The 18786-nt window shown below is 53.6% G+C and overlaps 3 protein-coding genes across 3 annotated transcripts; 2 read left to right on the top strand and 1 right to left on the bottom strand.

The window, feature by feature from the left end:
• Positions 1-2327: 2327 nt before the first annotated feature.
• On the bottom strand, positions 2328-3995 carry N0V96_012021 (uncharacterized protein; the record flags this gene model as incomplete). Its single annotated transcript, XM_065759474.1, has 2 exons — positions 2328-3727; positions 3992-3995. 2 exons carry the CDS (start codon positions 3993-3995, stop codon positions 2328-2330), a joined length of 1404 nt encoding a protein of 467 aa, XP_065611928.1.
• A 4870-nt stretch (positions 3996-8865) lies between these two features.
• N0V96_012020 (uncharacterized protein) lies at positions 8866-10199 on the top strand (the record flags this gene model as incomplete). The annotated part of the gene is made up of 3 exons (XM_065759473.1): positions 8866-9074; positions 9136-9200; positions 9256-10199. The coding sequence occupies 3 exons, from the start codon at positions 8866-8868 to the stop codon at positions 10197-10199; spliced, it is 1218 nt and encodes a 405-aa protein (XP_065611927.1).
• Positions 10200-16115: 5916 nt separating this feature from the next.
• N0V96_012019 (uncharacterized protein) lies at positions 16116-18211 on the top strand (the record flags this gene model as incomplete). Its single annotated transcript, XM_053197135.1, has 3 exons — positions 16116-16268; positions 16323-17900; positions 17984-18211. The coding sequence occupies 3 exons, from the start codon at positions 16116-16118 to the stop codon at positions 18209-18211; spliced, it is 1959 nt and encodes a 652-aa protein (XP_053045442.1).
• Positions 18212-18786: the final 575 nt, after the last annotated feature.

The following is an 18786-nucleotide window of genomic DNA, read 5'->3' as shown; positions in this document are numbered from 1 at the left end:
ACGACGTGGTTCTCTACCTGTACCGGCAGCTTGCACATTACGACCTATCGACAGCATCTGGCCTGATTCGATACGACATACATACATACAAGGCGTCTCCTTTCCTTTCTCGGCATGACAGGCTCGATATGGCTAGTGGCTCTCATTTCTTGCACCATTGAGGGGAAGTGGGCTTGGAGACTGTGTATAGGTTGGGACTTTACTTCAGCGAGGGATCAACCCCTGGGAGGATAACTTTGGCTTTGGAGGGCAAGGGATTTGGGCGTTGGGAGACTTGGGTGGTTTGCCGCTTGATTTTTGAGATCGTCTCGTCGAGAAACGCTGCTTCTGATTTCCTTCATAACATTATCTGCAGATTAGATCTGGGAAGAATGAGAGGCTGACGATACGAGAAGCTCAGGTCTCTCAAGAGGGAAGAGGGTGGGATTCGAGACTCGGTACTTGGGAGCACAAGAAGCCAAGGACATGAGATGTTTAGGTCGCTCTTAGACACATCCACAAAAGCGACACGATATATACATTCCCCTTGCAGATGCCTTGCGCACCTCTGACGTGAAATTTTCTAATGTTGAGTAGGAATGTGAGGATAAAATTCAATATTATCATAATATTCCATGAGTTAGCAGCTCTTAAGGTCTAATCTTGGAGAGATACAACATGACTACTCCAAAAATTGGCTCTATCGAGGCAGCGTGGATCGAAGAGCTCACAGCCACTTTGCGATGAGGCCATTACTGGAGTCAATGTGGTGATCAATGAGCTTAAGCTGGGCTAGATCGATCCAATACATTGACTCTACAAGCTGTCAGATGCTGGTCGGATCTTGGCGCGGCATGGCTGTCATCTTTGAGAAACAATACGAGAGACTGGAGCCCGCGGTCCGCGACGCCGCATGGCCGACGCCTCCCGGGCGACGACTCCCGCCGGCACACGGATTGCGGAAGCATAACAGCGACTTGAAGTAGCCAGACTCAAGCACTCTTAACCGAGTTACCCTAACTAAGGTGCCTTTTCTATCTTCTTCTTTTTATGGAAGAGAAGTCAAGGTACTAAAAGGGGAGGGGGAGCATCGGCACCTTTCCCGAAATCGCACATGAGCAACCCTCGCCTAACCTCATTCTTCTATGACCACTCGACATCCCTCCATTTCTGGCTCACCGCTGCTTCACACCATCTTTTCCCAACTCCTGCTGCTCGATTTTCTCATTATTCTCGTATTTCACGCTCGTGCTGCATCTCTTGCACCCAAACCATCACGACGGTACCATCCCAAAGGAGACCCAAAAAGCAACCCTCTTATCTCATCACAGAGATAATGGACGGCTGGGATGTGGGCGAGGCTGCCAACCAGAGCGTCGAGACCCCCGGCTAGTTGCCGGTGTCGCGCATATCAATAGATAATGCACCGCGATATGGGCATGTGGGATGTGGGATGCGGGAAAATGCCAGCAGAGCAGATCGCTGAGACCAACGGCCCATGGGAAACCTAGACCACAGCGTTGGATATCAGATATATCAATCGCCCCGAGTCGCTAGTCTTGCAGAGCGCGCGCCATCGTGGGGCAACCTTTTCCTGACTTCACCGTATCATCGCGGATGGGGAACCTTCTCGGCAGCTCGGCACCGCCAACGATGGGTTCGTATCCCATTCGAGAGTTGCGTAAAGCACGCACTTGGACAATTGGGGGATTAGGCTGTGCCGTGTTTCCCGACGGATCTTACGGGGACCGGTTGTCGTAAGGGATTAATACTGGCGTTGCGACACGTCCAACAATGACAACGACGACACTCCTCTTACACTCACGGACCATGGCGCGATTTATTCACAGTCAACACCGATCACGATCAAGCAAAGGGGGACTGCTATGGGCATTGCAAATATGAATCGACATTAAGGAAGAGGAACGAATTCCTGGAATATGTATCTCGCATCTATCTTCGACGGCCGTTCATGCGCTCGAATCCGATCTCGTCGAAACGCGACCGTTTTATCTACCAGGAAAAAGTAACCAAAATATCCGGGACACCATTCGATGAATTCGATGAGAAAGAGACAAAGAAAAGGCATAAGGAAACTCGAGGTATTACATTCGTCCTGCATATCATTTGCGCGTTTCAACCTGCCGTTTGCTCCAATGTACACCAACCGCAAACAACAGGGTCGCTACATGTATGCGCCAGAAAAAGCCCAAGTGAGTAATGAAAATCCTACTGATTGGAGGAAAAAGCAAAAAAAAATCGTGAGAAGCATGAGGGACGGGAGGGAGTGATGACTGAAGAATACGCCACCGTCAGCCCAAGACAGCCGCAAACCTTGGCCGAAAGCCTTAGTTGCACCACATCTCAACACGAGTCTTGTCGAGCTGGTCCAGGACGCCAAAGTCGAGTCCTGTTTGTCGAAAAGCAACGATGATCATGTCGAAGCGCTGCTCTAGCGACCGCACGTTCCAGTCTTCGACGTCCAGGCGCGCGATTTGCGGTACAGCCTCCTGCTTGACGAGAGGATCGGCCCAGCAAACATCGACCTTTTCCGTCAACACGAGGCTCTTTGCGAGTTCGAGACCGGGAGAGTTGGCCAGGTGCGACTGGCCCTTCTTGAAGCCCATGCCCACGACAAGGACACTGGGTCTCAGCTTCTCGGCGCACAGTGTGTCAACCGCGCGCTGAGCAATCGCCATGGGGCGAGCTCGCATCTTCTCCGTTGCGTGTTGCAAGAGAGGAAATTGGCTGTTCGAGAGAAGGTAGTACGGGTTGACTGGAATGCAGTGACCACCAACGCCGAGGCTGGGCATAAACGGCATATATCCGAAGGGCTTGGTCGCCGCCGCGCCGGACACCTCGTATGGGTCAACGCCGTGGCCCAAACAAGCATCGGCCATCTCGTTTGCGAACGCGATACACATCATACGCTGGCAATTCTCGTACAACTTGGTCATCTCAGCGACTTCGGGCCGAGACACAGGGACGACATTGTCAAACACCTGTGAGTACAGGCGAACAATGGCATTGAGCGAGCCTGGAACCATATCATCCAAGCCGGAAACGATTTTGGGAATGGCGAACGCAGGCGGCTCAACTCGGCCAGGGTCAACTCGTTCGGGTGACATGCCGGCAAAGAGGTGACGATCCTTCGCTAGAGGACCAAGCAGCTCTCTCGTCATACCGACTGCGACGGACGATTCGACGACAACCACCGAACCGGGGCGAGCGTATGTGGCGACATTCTTGAGAGCAGATCTCAGAAAGGAAGCGTCAATGGTCTGGTCTGGCCGCAGTAGTGTCGGAACCGAGATGAGGAAGTGCGTGGCAGCTGCCATATCGCTAGGCTTGCAAGTGAATTTGGCCTTGCTGTCTGGGCCAAATTCCTCGCCAAGACTCTGGACACGCGCCTCAGAGACATCGAAACCGAGAACGTTGAACTTGCGAGCAAAGTTGCCCACAAGGTGCTCTCCAACGTATCCGACACCGATGACGGCTACCAGAGGTTCCGCCTCAAGGTCAAGGGAGCTTGCAACAGTGGCAAGCTCCTCATCCGATTCGCACTCCTCCGTGGGAGGCGTGATGGGGTAGTAGCCATCATGAGGGAAGTCCCATACTTGAGGCTTGGTCTCTGGGGAGTCGAAAGGATATCCGTTGTGGCAAGTCGGAGACCGCTCCGGGGTGTCGGGAGTGAGCATCTGGGTATCCATTGCAGTGGAACGAGGGTGTAAACGAACGATGAGGGCTTCTAGAAAACGAGTGGTGGGGTAGGCCTGTGAAGATGAAGGAGAATATCTGTTCTGATATCTGCCTTTGGAAAAAAAAGTCAACTACACTGCCAAGTGTCTATAGCTCTTGGAAAGGGCGTAAGAGTGGAAGAGAGGGGCGCACGGGATGGAAGGAAGAAAGCCCTTGTTCGAGGAAAGGAAACGGGAGTTAAAAAGACTTGCCAACTGAGGCACTGACATGATGGTCAGGCACAAGGAGGAAGGACGAGGAGGAGACAGCCCACTCATGTTGACCCTGCCCCTGGCGTCAGCTTTCTCGAGGTTGCCCAGACCAGACCGTTGCGGCCGCCGTCCTCCATGGCAGCACCAGAGCAAATCAATGATTGAGACATGGCATCGAACTGGGTGTTGGCGGGCTTAATCGGGATCCACGTCTGGTTTGCAGCATACGGCATAAACGCCATGGTAGTGGTGAGGCTCCCTCAAGCCAGCCCGGCGGCACGCGGCTGGAGAATAGCGACGGGGCCGTGGACAGATCAAAGTCGGAAAGCAGAACGACATGTTAGTTTCAGGTCGAGGCTAGCTTCCGAGCAGGCCAGAACTTGGAGTAAAACAGGCGACCATCAGCAATAGTTTGTCCAAAAGCAGTCCATGGCAAAGCGGCCTGGAGGTGGCTGAAGGTTCCACCCCCTCAAAGCGCAACCGCAACCACAACCACAATCACAGGCGCGCTTCGGCAAGACGACGCTGCACGGAGAAGATTACAATAGCGCAATATGGCATCAGCAGAACGACAATGGCAGAATACTGCTCAGGCTGGGTGTGTCCAGACTCTCATCACTCACCAGCAATATTACCCAGCGTGGAATCGCCAAGCTGGCAAGCCCGGATGCACGAGGCAGGCAAAGACACTCATCTCCCCTGTCTGCCCATCGCACTCTCGCCGAGGTGTACTCCGACGCTTGATGTCATGCAGAACGCCCCCCGTCAACACTTGCTGAGGACCAATTTTTGGGGAGGAGGTTGCTGCGGCCTGCTCGGCTGGCCTGGAGTAGGCATGCCTTCTTGGAACTTGGACGCGGAATTCGAACATGACAATCTTTGTTGCATGGTCATATTCGGGGTTCGTAAGCGGTGGTCCAGGGTACTGCTGGATCGAGATGAATCGAAAAAGGCCGGAGGTTACGCTGGGGTCACCTTCGCATCTCAAGGCCGAAGGGGGGTTCTTGCTTGGCCACCGGCCTTGGGCGCGTCGATCACGCATGGCTGAATTCTTTTCGCGGAAGACATTTCTCGAGCTGTCTTCTCCGGCGATATCCTAAAAAAGGCCTGGATGTCATCTTCGACAGAAACCTTGCGAGAATGTCGACAGGGGGTCTTCAAGACGAGAAGAAGGGTGTATGAGCAAGCTGGAAAAGAGCCAGGATGAGGCTTGCTTGCAGAGTACGGACTGAAGGCGGCGTACACTACAGAAAGCTCCTTCGGTCTCCGTATTCCGTATGCACATTTCGAGGTCGACGGAAGCTACTGTCTTGGCAGCTTGGAATCGAGTCGAGAGTCGAATGAGACGACGTTATGTGTCGAAGCACAACAATAGAGAAGCAAGTGTGCGTTGCGGAGAGGATGATTGGTGTGAGGAACGAGACAAGGTAAGGTAGGTACGTTCGGTCAGCTTCCCATGGATATGCATATCAGCCTAATGCATATGCGTATGAGTGATGCATATGCAAGTGTCATGCAATATGTATCACGGCAGAATGGAGGCGAGGGATCCGCCCCCGCCAAGTGCTTTATTGCATCTCGGAAAAAAATGCTGGGTGGTATTGCATGAGTGTGTGAAGTCCAGGCGGGGTGGGTTGTCTCTCATTCCCGCTCGACTTTCTTCTTTCTTCATCTTCTCCGTTACTGCATCACCATCTTATCATTTTCCCACGCCCCCTCCATCATCAGCACCACTGTCCACCCTCCTTCATTCCCCCGTCCGCCCCTCCTTCATGAGCTAGGTTCCTAGCTTCGTGGGGCGCAAGCCCCTCAATGGCATTCCGGTCCGTCCTCCACGATCCCATCCCATCCCATCCCATCAACCGCCCGTTCGACACCGATCCAAGCTTCCAAGCCACAAACGGCCCCTTGCACTGGGCGGCATACACGTGGTGGAGAACAATGCCAATGGACGACTTTTCCCCTCAGAGACGCCTCTTTTCGCCCTATCCGTTCTCTCTAAAGCTCCTTCAGGAAGAGAAGAAGAAAACATCAATGCCAAGAACTCCCCTTCATCTCGTCATTCTCGGCTCGGGACCGGCGCGGCGCCTTGGGGGAAGCGCTTGTGTTGCACATGCGGCCCACCTACCAGCTGGGTTTCATTTTCGGGACCTCTCAAGCCACAGTGGCCGCCCTCTATTGATCAGCAAACAAGCAGCCTCTGGAGTGTGCTGAACGATGCTATTTGCAGTCCCGCCGTTTGGGGCCAACATACGGCTCGAGGTGACGGGTTGTAGCATGATGCTTCATTCAAACAAGCAAAGCCACTGTCCGAAACGGGGGCGCTGAGAAGTTTTGATCGGCAGCCAAGTCGCACACTGTCGACCGCGACGGCATCATCAAGCATTCGGCTCGTTGCGTATCGCGATGGCGGCTCTTCTCGAAAGAGAGCCAAAAGCGGGAATTTGCCTCTGCACTCCCATGTGGCCGTGACAGCGATACGACGACAGCTTCGACTATAATGCCGTCTCCTCACCATGATCTCGCAACACTTGCCGACCTGTTTTTTGACCACCAGAAGACCACCGCAGCGTCCACGGGCGAAGACGCACCGCCACTGCGACCGCCACTGCACGTTGCCCAGACTAGTTCTCTGCGGTTTGGAAGACTTTTTCCAATGTTCTGACCATGGGATTTGCCATCGTGCTCAGTGTGTGCCCTCAATACTAGCATGATTGGTGGGACTTCGTGCCCTCGTCTCAAGCTGACGAACCAAAAGATGGGATGGCAAAGGCCTCTGCGCTGGTGCCATCTGCACTGCAAATGCAAGATGCAATACAATTATAGAAACTCAGAGGTACCCCCAACGGATTGGGGATGGATATTGGAGCCGCAGCCTACAGCCCTGCCAGGATGGCGCCAAGTGCTGCCAACAATGCAAAGAAGACGAGGTGCATCTCACTCTTTGTGTGAGGTTGGGGATATCATTGGCCCCAGCCATGATCGCACCGCTTCAGTCTGGTGACCTGTGCGTCCTTAGGCTTCTGATTATACGAGGAGGTCCAGTCGACGAGGCTTCAATCTTTGTTCAATCATTTGCACCTTACGACCTTGTCCGACCTGATGACATCAAGAACCCGACAAGCGTACGCTGACCGACTCTTATGGAGATAAGAAACTCTTAATCTAGCGTCTAGCTTGTTACTGAAAGGGTCGGTCTGAGGAGAGGAGGATGCTGACGGCACTAAAACACTGGAGCATATCGATATTTTTCGCCGCCAAGAACCAAAAGTTCTTTGCCTGTTTGTTGGAGTCTAGGAGGCAGAGCATGCCGACGGAACCTCGTTGACACGGACGCGGCACTAAGCATGGCAGTGTGTCGCCGGGTATCGGCGACTTCACCTCTCGGGATCATTACCAGAGCCTCGGAGACAGCCAAGGACCGGCGCGTCCGCAGGAGTACAAACCTGACCAGACTTGGGGAAACACAAATCCATCCATCCGGGAAGTCTGCCAAAAGATTCCGATCTTCGCACCAGCTTTCCAGGCACGTTGTACAACGGCGAAGCGAAGAGAACAAGCCGAAAGACAACCTATCCTTCTTCTCGATTTGATCTCCGGAGTCATGCGGTGAGGCTATTCTCGCGGTCAGGCTATTCTCGTGGTCAAGTTGTACTTTGGACATTGACGCCGCGGGGCACGGAACCTGGACAAGAGGATTTCTTCGAGAAGAGACAAAGACGGGTACCTAGGTAGGTACCTCATCATGTTGATTCCCCGCCCTTCAGGTTTCCCGTCTCGTTTTGCGCATCTTTGAGCAGAGCAATGTATTACTCGGATAATCGAATGTGGACAATTGACAGGGGGCATCCACCCACAGCCAGGGATTCTGGGCTACTCGGGGGCATCTCGTCACCCGCGGTCAGCCCCCCCGGTTACATCCCAGTTCCTGGTCTTTGATCTTCCTCTAGGTAAGCCCCTGTTACTTTCACAAAGCACATCATCAATCTATCATCAGGGCACCTGCAGTGGATCTTCGGTCTGTCTGGCTGGAGGTTGGCATGGTGGCCTGACTGGGTATGTTATTGCCCAGCTTCTGCAGCTCCAAGTCTGCAAGGGCCCAATATGTCTGGTCTCACTCAGCCCATCTCATACTCAATGGGGAGAAAATTTTTCCTTTTCACCGTTAGCCTGCCAACGCACACCTTGTCTACCAGTTACTGTCCGGCTGTTGGACGGCTGGCCTCGTACACGAGCAATATCTGCCGATCCCAGCCTCTAGTCGGGCACAACGGAGCCGTGATCGGGTGAAAGCTCATATGGTTCATCTCTTCAACCCCGCGAGCTTTCCGTACCTGCCCCGGCTCTCACGGCTCCGCAACTCGTATGCCACCTGTCGACAGCCTATGCGTCAATGTCTGGCATGTAGTCATGCTGGGGTCACGTACAGATAGTTGGGTCCGAAGCCATGGAGTCAACCATCTGAAGGGCCGTAGGACGCAATGTCATGCTGAATATTGGAGTCTTAGCCCACGATCTGACGGAGCGCCGCCTCGTACCCAGAGGGTTGAAGGTGCCAGCCTACCTTTGCAAGTGCCGTTTCTCCCGTCTGACTCCATCCATCTTTGGCCTGAAGAATGCCATTATATGCGCTTGGCCAGCGCCATTGATCCAGCTGCCAAGTCACACGCTCTCAGCCAGCCTACTCTTGCTCTCTCTGTCAATACAACCTGAAGGACTGGACTCAACGCGGCGTCCTTGGCAGGTCTGTAGGAGCAATATCCATCTTCGTAGTGTAAACCCGAAGACCACTCATTATCGTCGAGGAATCTCTCGTAAATACCGCCCTTCGCCTTCTTCGAATCATTACGGAACCTATTCTCCATCTTGCCCGCAGCGTCGATCGGTCGGAATCATACCCTCTTTGCCTTGCAGACTGCCTCACGTTCTTCTAGCCATGCATGTGCTTCTGCCTATTCTCCTTTCAGGGGCGGCCATGGCCGCCACTATAAACGCTCCCCTGAGGAAGCGCGCCGAGTGCGGGCCCGGAATCGGGTCCTGCGATCCGGGACAGTGTTGCTCAGAAGCCGGCTGGTGTGGAACGACGGCAGATTATTGCGGCGGCTCGCAATGCCAACTTGAATACAGCGACTCTTGCGATACCTTGTAAGTCAACGTCGGTCGGAGTCCCTCGCTATGCTGCACGTTGCTAACCAAGCCTCGACAGCTTCCCGCCACCTGGTGCTAGCACGGAGAGTATCGCGCGGCCCCTTGTGGGCTCCGTGCCTTATGGTGTGTTCATCTGCCTATGCATCGTGGGACGGACCTAACTTGCATGTCCGTCTAGGCTCAATCATCACCACTTGCGCCAACCCAGGAACCTTGGCACTGACCTATGATGATGGCCCTTACATCTACACCTCCAACCTGCTCGACATCCTTGAGGCCCAGAACATCACCGCCACCTTCTTTGTCGCCGGTAACAACATTGGCAAGAACCGGATGGACAACCCCGATACGCCTTGGCCGGCCGTGATGCAAAGAATGTACGCCGCCGGCCACCATATTGCAAGCCATACATGGACCCACCGCAACCTAAATGAGGTCAATAGCACCATCCAAAGAACCGAGATAATCTACAACGAGATGGCATTCCGAAACCTATTTGGCTGGATTCCCACTTACATGCGCCCGCCGTTTCTTGAATGCGACGCCGGGTCAGGATGCCAGAACCTGCTCAAGACACTCGGTTACCACATCATCAACGTTAATATCGACACCAAGGACTACATGTATGATTCGCCTGAAGAGATTCAGACCGCCAAGGACCGCTTCTCCAATGGTGTCTCAACAAACGCGGCAGCAAACAAGTACATCGAGCTGTCCCATGATGTGCACTATCAGACCGTGGTCAACTTGACACAGTTCATGATTGACACTGCCAAGGCGCGTGGCTATCGCCTTGTGACCGTAGGAGAGTGTCTCAATGATCCCAGAGAAAACTGGTACCGGTCAGCGGGTGGCGCTATTAGCTCCGGCGTCGCAGTCGGCACGACGAGGACGACGACGACAACCTTGGTGCCCACTTCCGTGGCCTCGACGCCTATCTCATCGCCGCAGACCAGAGCCACGTCTAGCACAGCATCCACCAGCGTCGCAACTCGCACATCGTCGTCAAGTGTCCCTTCTTCGACCAACGTATCACCGGACCAGACCTGTGGTGGCACCACGGGTTACACGTGCCTCAACTCAGCGTTTGGCAACTGCTGCTCCTACTATGGATTCTGGTAAGCCTCCGGACGCCTTTGACGCCATGAATGATACTGCTGACAACTTCCCCTTAACACAGCGGCTCAAGCCTTACATACTGCGGAACGGGCTGCCAATCAGGCTTTGGGTCTTGCTCCCCCCAGTCTTCGGCTGTGGCCGAATCCTCGAATGGTCTCTGCGGAAGCCAATGGAATGCCACTTGCAAGAACTACGGCACAAAAACCTGCTGTTCTCAATATGGTTACTGGTATGTTTTTTACACTCTTTCTTCTCTCTCCAATTAACCCTTGCCTTCGGGCCTGGTCCATCCGCAACAATTAGTCGCAATAAGTCGACATGCTGATGAGAATATTACAGTGGCAACTCTGCGACGCACTGCGGAACTGGCTGCCAGTCGCTTTTCGGAACATGCAATTGATCGGGCTGTGTTTAGTGCAGCATATATTGCCAGCCTGCATCTAACCTTGAGGCTGGTCGCCATGCTTGCACAGCATGGTCGATCCTCGGGGACCTCCCCCTTCAGCCCGGGGGAGTCCCCGTACAGATCATTGTTCTGCAATGTATCGCGCAGAAGATGACAACGAACATGAGGGGCAAACTTTGCAAACCTTGATTCACATATTATTGTTTTTTTCGGTCGGTCGGGCTATGGAACCGGTGGAAACGACCATCGCGCAGTCTATCGAGAGACGCCAAGGCTGTCGGCGCGGACGCACTACTACCTGGCTACGAGCTACCACCTACCTTTACGATCTCTACGGCCGAGAAGCTGGGATACAGCTGGAGGCATTTGAATTATATGCATTGCAGCAGAAGCGTTGGAATACAGTCAGAACGCATTGGCATGTGGACGCAGAGGGTGCTTGGAACATCTGGGGGAGGCAAATAGTTTAATTATAACACCTAATCGAGCAGGCGAGAGGGTATGTCTCGACCTACATCGTGCATTTGCGACATCTCAACGGCCAGTGTCGTGCTTGTTTTTTGCAATTTGAATTGTGTCTCCGGATGATGCATGTCTTGAAGAGTTACTACAACGGTTTTGTTTGCCTTCACCTTCCATATACGAGAAGCCTCCGACGAGACACCATGCCATGTGTAGCATCGAAGAAACGCACGTAATTATCGTGGTCCAGTCAGTCAGCTGGAATTTCCAGACATTGCGACACCTCGCCGGAACACCTGGCAACAAGAAACGGGGAAACATGTCCCGAATACCGGAGAAAACACCACTCACCAAACTCCAAAGAAAAGTTTACTGCACTACGACGTATGACGAGCTTGGCCGAGCCCTCGGGCGATGGGCTCGGGAATACCATGTGGTGGGACCTGCTCTTCAAGGGTAATGTAAACTAAAGAGATGAAGTAAGAACCTGATTAGATGTCAGTTAATCCCCCGCCCCCTAGCTCACCCGCGCGGCACCCGTCTCCGAGTTGCCCAGGGGAGCAATAAGTACCAAGAATTTACCCGAGCTTACGTGGGGAGAGGAGATGAAGGCGAAAAAGACGCAGGTAAGCAAATAACTTGAACTTTACCTGTTCAAGGTGCCATTGAGCTTAGCACACTTGTCGACGATGTGATTGCTTGAATAGGACGGGAAGACTTGGTGCGGAATGTGAGCTGCGAGGGGAGAGTAGCCATTGCTAGCTTACGGCTTGATCATTTACCCGTCCATCAGAAGTATGTTGAATCGAGGTAGTTTGGAAGCACTTGCAGTTTACTCGTGGCTTACGCGTGTCTTCCAGCCCTCACTGACCACACAGACAGAGTATAGAGGGAGGCCTAGCTATCACTTCAGCGTGAGCTTCATCGGCCAGCCTGACGGGTCGTCAAGTCTAAGCGAGTCCTTCATCTCAGCTCTGCTGCATTGTACTGAATTTGATGTTCGGGTTACCTAGAAAACAGCGTGATCCGCGTGAATCTGTCATTCGATGTTTGAACTGAGTGGGTCTTTGATGATGATGCGCGGCCGGAGCTAAACAGGCCTTGAATTTGACGGAGACGACAAGGAATGGTCGGGGGCGAAAGACCGCGTGAAGGGGAGGGGGAAGACGGTACCGTAGCATTTCGTGGGGGAAATCGATAGTGCCATGCTGCAGCAGGTGTTCACCCAGTGATATCCGAGGTCGGGCAGTACTGAGGCAAACTTTTGAATGTATTCGTAGAGAAGCCAAGGAGAAGGGGCATGGCCGCCAGGTCCCGTATGGGTGATGTATGGGTGCATACACGAAAGCCATTTGTGCCATTTGTGTTGCCCCGTGTCGTTGTAAGGGCTTAGGTTAATCCTGGTGTGAGGATCAGGTCTATCCTTTGCAATATCGTTCGTGCCCCCATTGTCAACCGCCTGGTAAGTGTGTCTGGTCACTCTGGTGTGTGTCTGTGTGTACGTGTGTGTTGCGCCTGTTCTCTTCGACCTGCCCTTCGGGCCTCTCTCACCCTAGCGCTGTTTCTCACCTTATTTTACCTCAGAAACAACTAAACAACTTCCCCATATTTCTCCCGCACATTTCTCCCCTGGTCAGATTTTAGCAGTTTCACCCTAGTTCCCCGAGGTGCCAAGAGCGCGTAACCTTGGAAAACAAGGAAGAGGCTACTGCAGGTACTGGGATTCCGCGTGTCTAGCGCCGCGTTCAACTCTCACCGGGGGGCTGAAGTGGGGCCGCTTCCGCCGTGGATGGACCCACTAAGGCATCCCGGGACACCGACGACGCAATATCGGGGTAAACGGTTATATGCATAATAGAATATTCTATCCGCCGGTAATTACTCCGGTTAATGGAGGGGGCGTGTGCATCTCTCTTTCCCTTCCCGTACCCTGCGTTGTCCACCGCCGTCGACCTCACCCTCTCACAACCTTCACGAAGACGACGACAACCACGCATGTACACACACCCACACCCACACCCCTCCCGCCTCCTCGTCTCCCTTCGCAATAGGTTCCTCCCCTCTCCCACCACCTGAATAGAATTCCGCATCGTAACGACATGCAAGCCGCTTCCGCATCGCTAGGCGCCCCGCTTTCCATCTCCCACACTCTCACGATCCGCCTCAACCCCATCATCCAGTCATACAGGGGGCCTGATGGATCATGGATGAGCTGGGGCTGGGAATCACGTACCGGCCACTCGCAACCTCAACTACGGACCATGGGCGCATCCACAGGATGGTGTGATGTTGCATCAACGCCACGCTTTCTTCTTGTGCCGCTGGCTCGCCGCCAGATTTGCCATACTGCCTGGCCACCACTACACGCACACGCACGTACGCACGCACCACGCAAATCCCATGAGGTTCTTGGGGCCTCTTTCGTACCGTCAGACCTATGCCCAGCCGGCTGGCAGCAGACTTCTCGAAACCGAGTGTCCTGATTCTATTACCCAGGGTCTCGAACAAAACAAAGAAGCAAGCGTTCTCAGCTGGTCGTTCCCAAAACAGATACGAAGGTGGACAGAAAGGGACAGGCACGAAAAGAAGGGTCCTCTTGGCCGTGTTTGACTCTCGTCTGCTTCGACTTTGATCTTGTTTTTTCTTCTCTCCTCAAGGCTGGGCCGGTTGTGCCCGTGCGACTCAGACAAACCGTTAATGACCCAGATATTGCAGATGGCAGGCAGGCTTGGAGGTTGAGCCAAGGTTGTCGAGCTGAGTCAAACACCAGCCATTCGTCCCGTCTTTCCAGTCATCCGAAGTTCCTGACAGACGTAGGGAACCACAGGCGCAGCATTGGCTCGATCCCACAGACATTAGGCTGCTTTGCTCTTTTTCGTCCAATGAGTGCATGCCCACTCCGTCCACTAGGAGTTGTCGGTCAGCGTCCGCGTATGGAGGAAATGAGACTTTAGCTCACACGCTCACGCAAACTCACGATTGTGTGCCTGACTGAAGGCGGCAGCCCTGTTCGGCGTCCTTCACTTGGTGCCCAGAATTCAAGCTTACTTGTGTGTGGAGGCATCCATATGCAAGGACAGGCACTGTACAACCTTCCTGCCCACTCGTGCAGCCTGCGAATCCATAAACACGGGCTTGGCACGCCGGGGTTGATCTGACTTGATTCGATTTACAGCTCTTTGCTGCAGCAGCCAGCAACCATGAGTTGTTGATGACCCAGCTTTCTCGCCTCTTCAAATCCTTTCTTACAGCTCGTCTCTGCAAAGGGAAAGAGTGCGATAGGTAGAAGGATTTCGTCTGAATGGAGACGATGCTGGCCTCCAGCGAGCCGAGCAAAGTCCAGCCCAGCCCAGCCAGCATTCTGCACCTGCGGCTCTTCTCTCATGCTTCCTCCCCCTCCTTTCGCGTCTCCGTGCTAGTGGTCACTCAGAAGCGAAGATCAGCCGCGAATACTACCGGAAGAGATTCATTCGCCCTGAACCCGAGCCCAAAATATCTCTCGCAGCTGCACGTTGCAACTCGCACTCTCAAGCAGCGGTGTCCTGAAGTTGAAACTGACGTGTATATTGGACAGGGGTCAACGGAGCATCACCGCGCTAAGTTGAGGACCGATCACCACCATCGACCACCAACCCCGGTCAACGTCGCCGTTGCCCATGTCTTGCTTAACGAGCGGCTCCCGCCTTGGGGGTGTAGCACTGGCCATGCGTCTTTCGCTGCGCCATCTTCTGAGCGGCTCTCTCCTTTGGTGTGTGCTTGCGGGCTGTATTTCTTTTTGTTCCGAGGGTGGATGTTGCTGTTCTCTGCCATTTCCACGCCATGCCACATGTTGTCGTTGAACGCCACAGCTTTCCTCGGACGAAGCCGATGCCCTTTCGGGTGTTGGGATTCTCTGCTTGGGGTGAATTGGTACACACAACACATCGACTGATGCATATCGTTGGCCTTCTGCTTTGTATCCCGATCCGTGTTCTGTCGATCATGGCGTTCTCGGGTTCAGGCGTACCTGCTGAACAGCAAGAAATTGGCGGCAGCACCAGCAACACACAATCACGGAAGAGCTGGAAAGCTCCATGTCAGGTGGCCGGCGTCAACTCGGGGGCGTGTAAACTACCGTCGACTAGGCATACCGCTGTCTGCTCGTCCACGGTCCGTCCACCTGCAGCCGCCGACGTGTGCTGCTGAACCTTTTTCGACAACATGGGCATGGTTGTCTCATCTCCACCACCAACCACACAACACGTTTGGCAGCAACGGGACTGGCTTGTTCCCCTTGCTGCCTTGCCTCCCCTTGCAACATCTTTCTTCGTGATGGCACCAGATGGCGTTTGAGGTACCCCCCGTGGCCGGTCGAGTGGGCAATCTTTGAACTTGGTCCGAGTACAGTATTCTTTGCTTGCTCAGCTGACGCTAGAAGTCATGTTGCTGTCGCCATGCCAGATGTGTGTATGGATATCGTTCGGCCAAGCCTAGGAACTGCAACCAGTCAATAGTCCGTATTTGCGAGACATGATCGCACGTCGTTCCCGCCAGAAAGCAAGTCCAGTCAGTTGACGGGCAGCATGGCGGTCCATGCCTTACCCCGGCCGAGCTGCCGCCACTCTATCCGAGCCTGAGAGAGACCTTTGATTCCGACCCAGACAGCTGGTCGGATCAACCGCCTCGTGAGGCTAGCCCCGAATGTCGAGTCCAGGTCCGGCGTGCTGATGTTACCCTCTTTTACCCCATGCCGGCTCTCTTTTTTCTCTTTTACCGTCTTCTCTCGCAGGAATAAAGATTCATCCTCCACTTCTCACTTTTCACTCTCTTTCCTCCCCATCGGTAGGAAACTTTGCTCTGTTGCCTCCGGCAGTCATCACATTCGTTTTGTTGTTGGCCCGACTCCCTCCCAAGATCTTGATTAGATCCCTGACCCTCCGCCCCTTCAAACATCCAGTCTCTCGCTCCTCATTGTGTGCGCTTGATACTCCTTCTCTTGTCGTTGTCAAGGTGTTGCTTGAGTTGAAGTCTTCCAACCTTCACTCCCAATTCACAATCTCAAACCAGCCACCATGGCCCACCGTCCCGCACCGCCACCTCCTCCCATGGCGGAGAGCAGCCGCCCTCCCCTGTCTCCTCTCTCAGGAGCTACAACACCGGCTCGTAGCCAGCGAAGTCTCTCTATTCCGAGGCCACTTGGATCTCGAATCCAGTCACAGGGCTCTGTAAGTCGAGATAGGCCTCCGTCATGAAATAGTGTCATAATACTGACCGGTTAGTCTGTCGTTGGCTTCACCACAGAAGACCTCCCCTTCGGCGTCCGCACACCCGGGTCCTTCGGTCACCGCTCATGGCAGTCTCGCGGCGGCGAGTCTGCTGCCTCATTCGTATCCTCCGTCCAGACTGAAGAGGCGAAGCTGAGATGGGATTCGGACTCGGAGCTAAAACTTGTATCCAAGTCTCTCTTGCGGTTCCAGAAATGGTGCCTGCTCATCGGCCTGCTGTGTATCAATGCCGCACTCATCTACGTGTCTTTCACGTACCACGTCGCCCACTACTTCTTCATGGTGCTTCTCAGCTCCAACACCGTCCTCCAATTCATCATGATTGTCTTTATCCTGGGCCACTTCATCTTCAAGGGTATCTTCTTCTGCTTCCGCCGCAAAGAGAAGGTGCCAGAGACCCCTGAGAGAATGGTCATGCTTCTGCCTTGTTACAACGAGACGTTTCAGGAGCTTACTCGATCTCTGGACTCTTTGGTTGCGCAGAAGAATATTGACGACCACCCGCGCATGATCTTCATTGTCGTCGACGGCAATGTCAAGGGCGCTGGAATGGAGAAGACCACGCAAGAGTACCTTCTTGAGGACATTCTGGAGCCCGGCCCAACGCGCTTCTTCGAAAACGGCTACCGCGCTCGAGACGGTCTTTTCATGCCGACCAAGATCCAGACTGGTTACTACAAGGGCATTCCGTATGTCTTTGTCGGCAAGCGTTACAACCAGGGCAAGCGTGACAGCTTGTGCTTTGCGCGTTCGTTCTTGTACCATTTCCATAAGCGCTCCACCAACATCATGACCATGTTCAGCAACGAGCTGTTCGAGCACCTCGGCAACGCGTTCGTCTCCCAGGGCCTCGAGAACGTCGAATACCTCGTTGGTATGGACGCCGATACTGTGTTTGACGAATTCTGTATCTGGGAGATGTTGAGGGAAATCCGCAAAAACCCCAAGCTCGTCGGTGTCTGTGGCCACGTCTGTGTCGACTACGATGGCAAGAACTGGGGTCTCTGGTCGCTGTACCAGTCGGTCGAGTACTCCCAAACCCAAGGTCTCCGCCGCATGTTCCAATCCCGCATCACCGGAAAGGTCAACTGCCTTCCCGGTTGCTGTCAGCTGATCAAGATTGACGAGGCCACTTTTGGCGATGAGGTCCTCCGCCAGCGATTCGGATACTGCCCCAAGCCCAACGATCTCATGACACAGCACATCATGGGCAACTACTCCGAGGACTCCATCCACGCCAGCATCATCTTCTCCCTTTTCCCCCAGCGCCAGACTGCCCAGGCTTTACGCGCCAAGGCCTTCACTATTGTGCCGCAAGACTGGAAGGTCTTCCTGTCCCAGCGCAAGCGTTGGGCTCTCGGTTCAATCTCCAACGAGTTCGTCATGATCTTCCGCCCTGGCATCATCCCCATCGAACGTCTTCAGTCCATCATTGCCGTCATGACCTGGTTCATCACACCCTTCATCATGGCCGCTGTCATCGCTTTGATCATCATTCTCTGCCGTCGCGGTGATGAGTTGGTGAGAGACCCGGTCTTCATGTCGCTGTTCGCCCTGCTCTTGTTCCGATACGTAAGTTTCCCTCCTCGAAAGTTCTTCCGCTTACCTTGTGCAATGAATCTTTGAGACAGAATTCTGACTGAGTGGTTTCACAGATTTACTCCTTCTGCATCGGATTCTGGCTGCCGAGAAACATGCTCGAGCGCATGCAATACTTTGTCGGCTACTTCTTCCACCTGTGCACGTCGCCCTTCCTCAACATGATCATCTTGGGGTACTCCCTCGTTTACTCGGATGACTTCAAATGGGGCAAGACCCGCGAGGTCATCAAGGGAGGCGACGACGAAAAGATGGACGCTGAGGGCGGTCGTGGCACTCTTTAAGAGCCTCACATCGATCTAGATCAGTCCAGATTGCTGGATGATGCGCGCTGGCACTAAGGGAGTCACTATTGCCCTGGCGTTACGGCATCCCACACACCAAGACCGAATCTGGCGTTTCTCAGCTGACCACTTTTGCTTGTCTTTTTTTTTTTTTTCTTCACACACATTTCTTACTGTTAAATCATCCATGTGGCGTTTTTACCTTGCTTGAGGCTGAAAAATATGGGAACATTAGACTCGTCCAAGTCAGACGAATGGGAAAGCGTGAGAATATTGGACCATGATTGGAGGGAAATCGGAGAAAAAAGTTGATATCGCATCATCATATTTACATAGCATCTACACTCTTTTGGGGAAAGGACACACAATCGAGGCGGGCTGAATATGGGGGGAAAGCGAAGGAATTCGGGGATTGGGGTTCACTTCATCTTTGCACACACGCACAGCACACAAGGTACCGCCACCACCATCATCACATATCTCGAAAAGAGCTGGAAAGTTCGTACATATCGAAGACCTTATTGTACAGATGGGCGCGGCTGGAAGAAGGGAGGGGATGATGATGAGGGGCTGAG

The sequence above is a fragment of the Colletotrichum fioriniae genome (genome assembly GCF_027942845.1).
Source record: "Colletotrichum fioriniae strain IMI 355084 chromosome Unknown scaffold_20, whole genome shotgun sequence".
Classification (NCBI taxonomy): domain Eukaryota; kingdom Fungi; phylum Ascomycota; class Sordariomycetes; order Glomerellales; family Glomerellaceae; genus Colletotrichum; species Colletotrichum fioriniae.
This window is presented reverse-complemented; position numbering and strand designations above follow the sequence as displayed.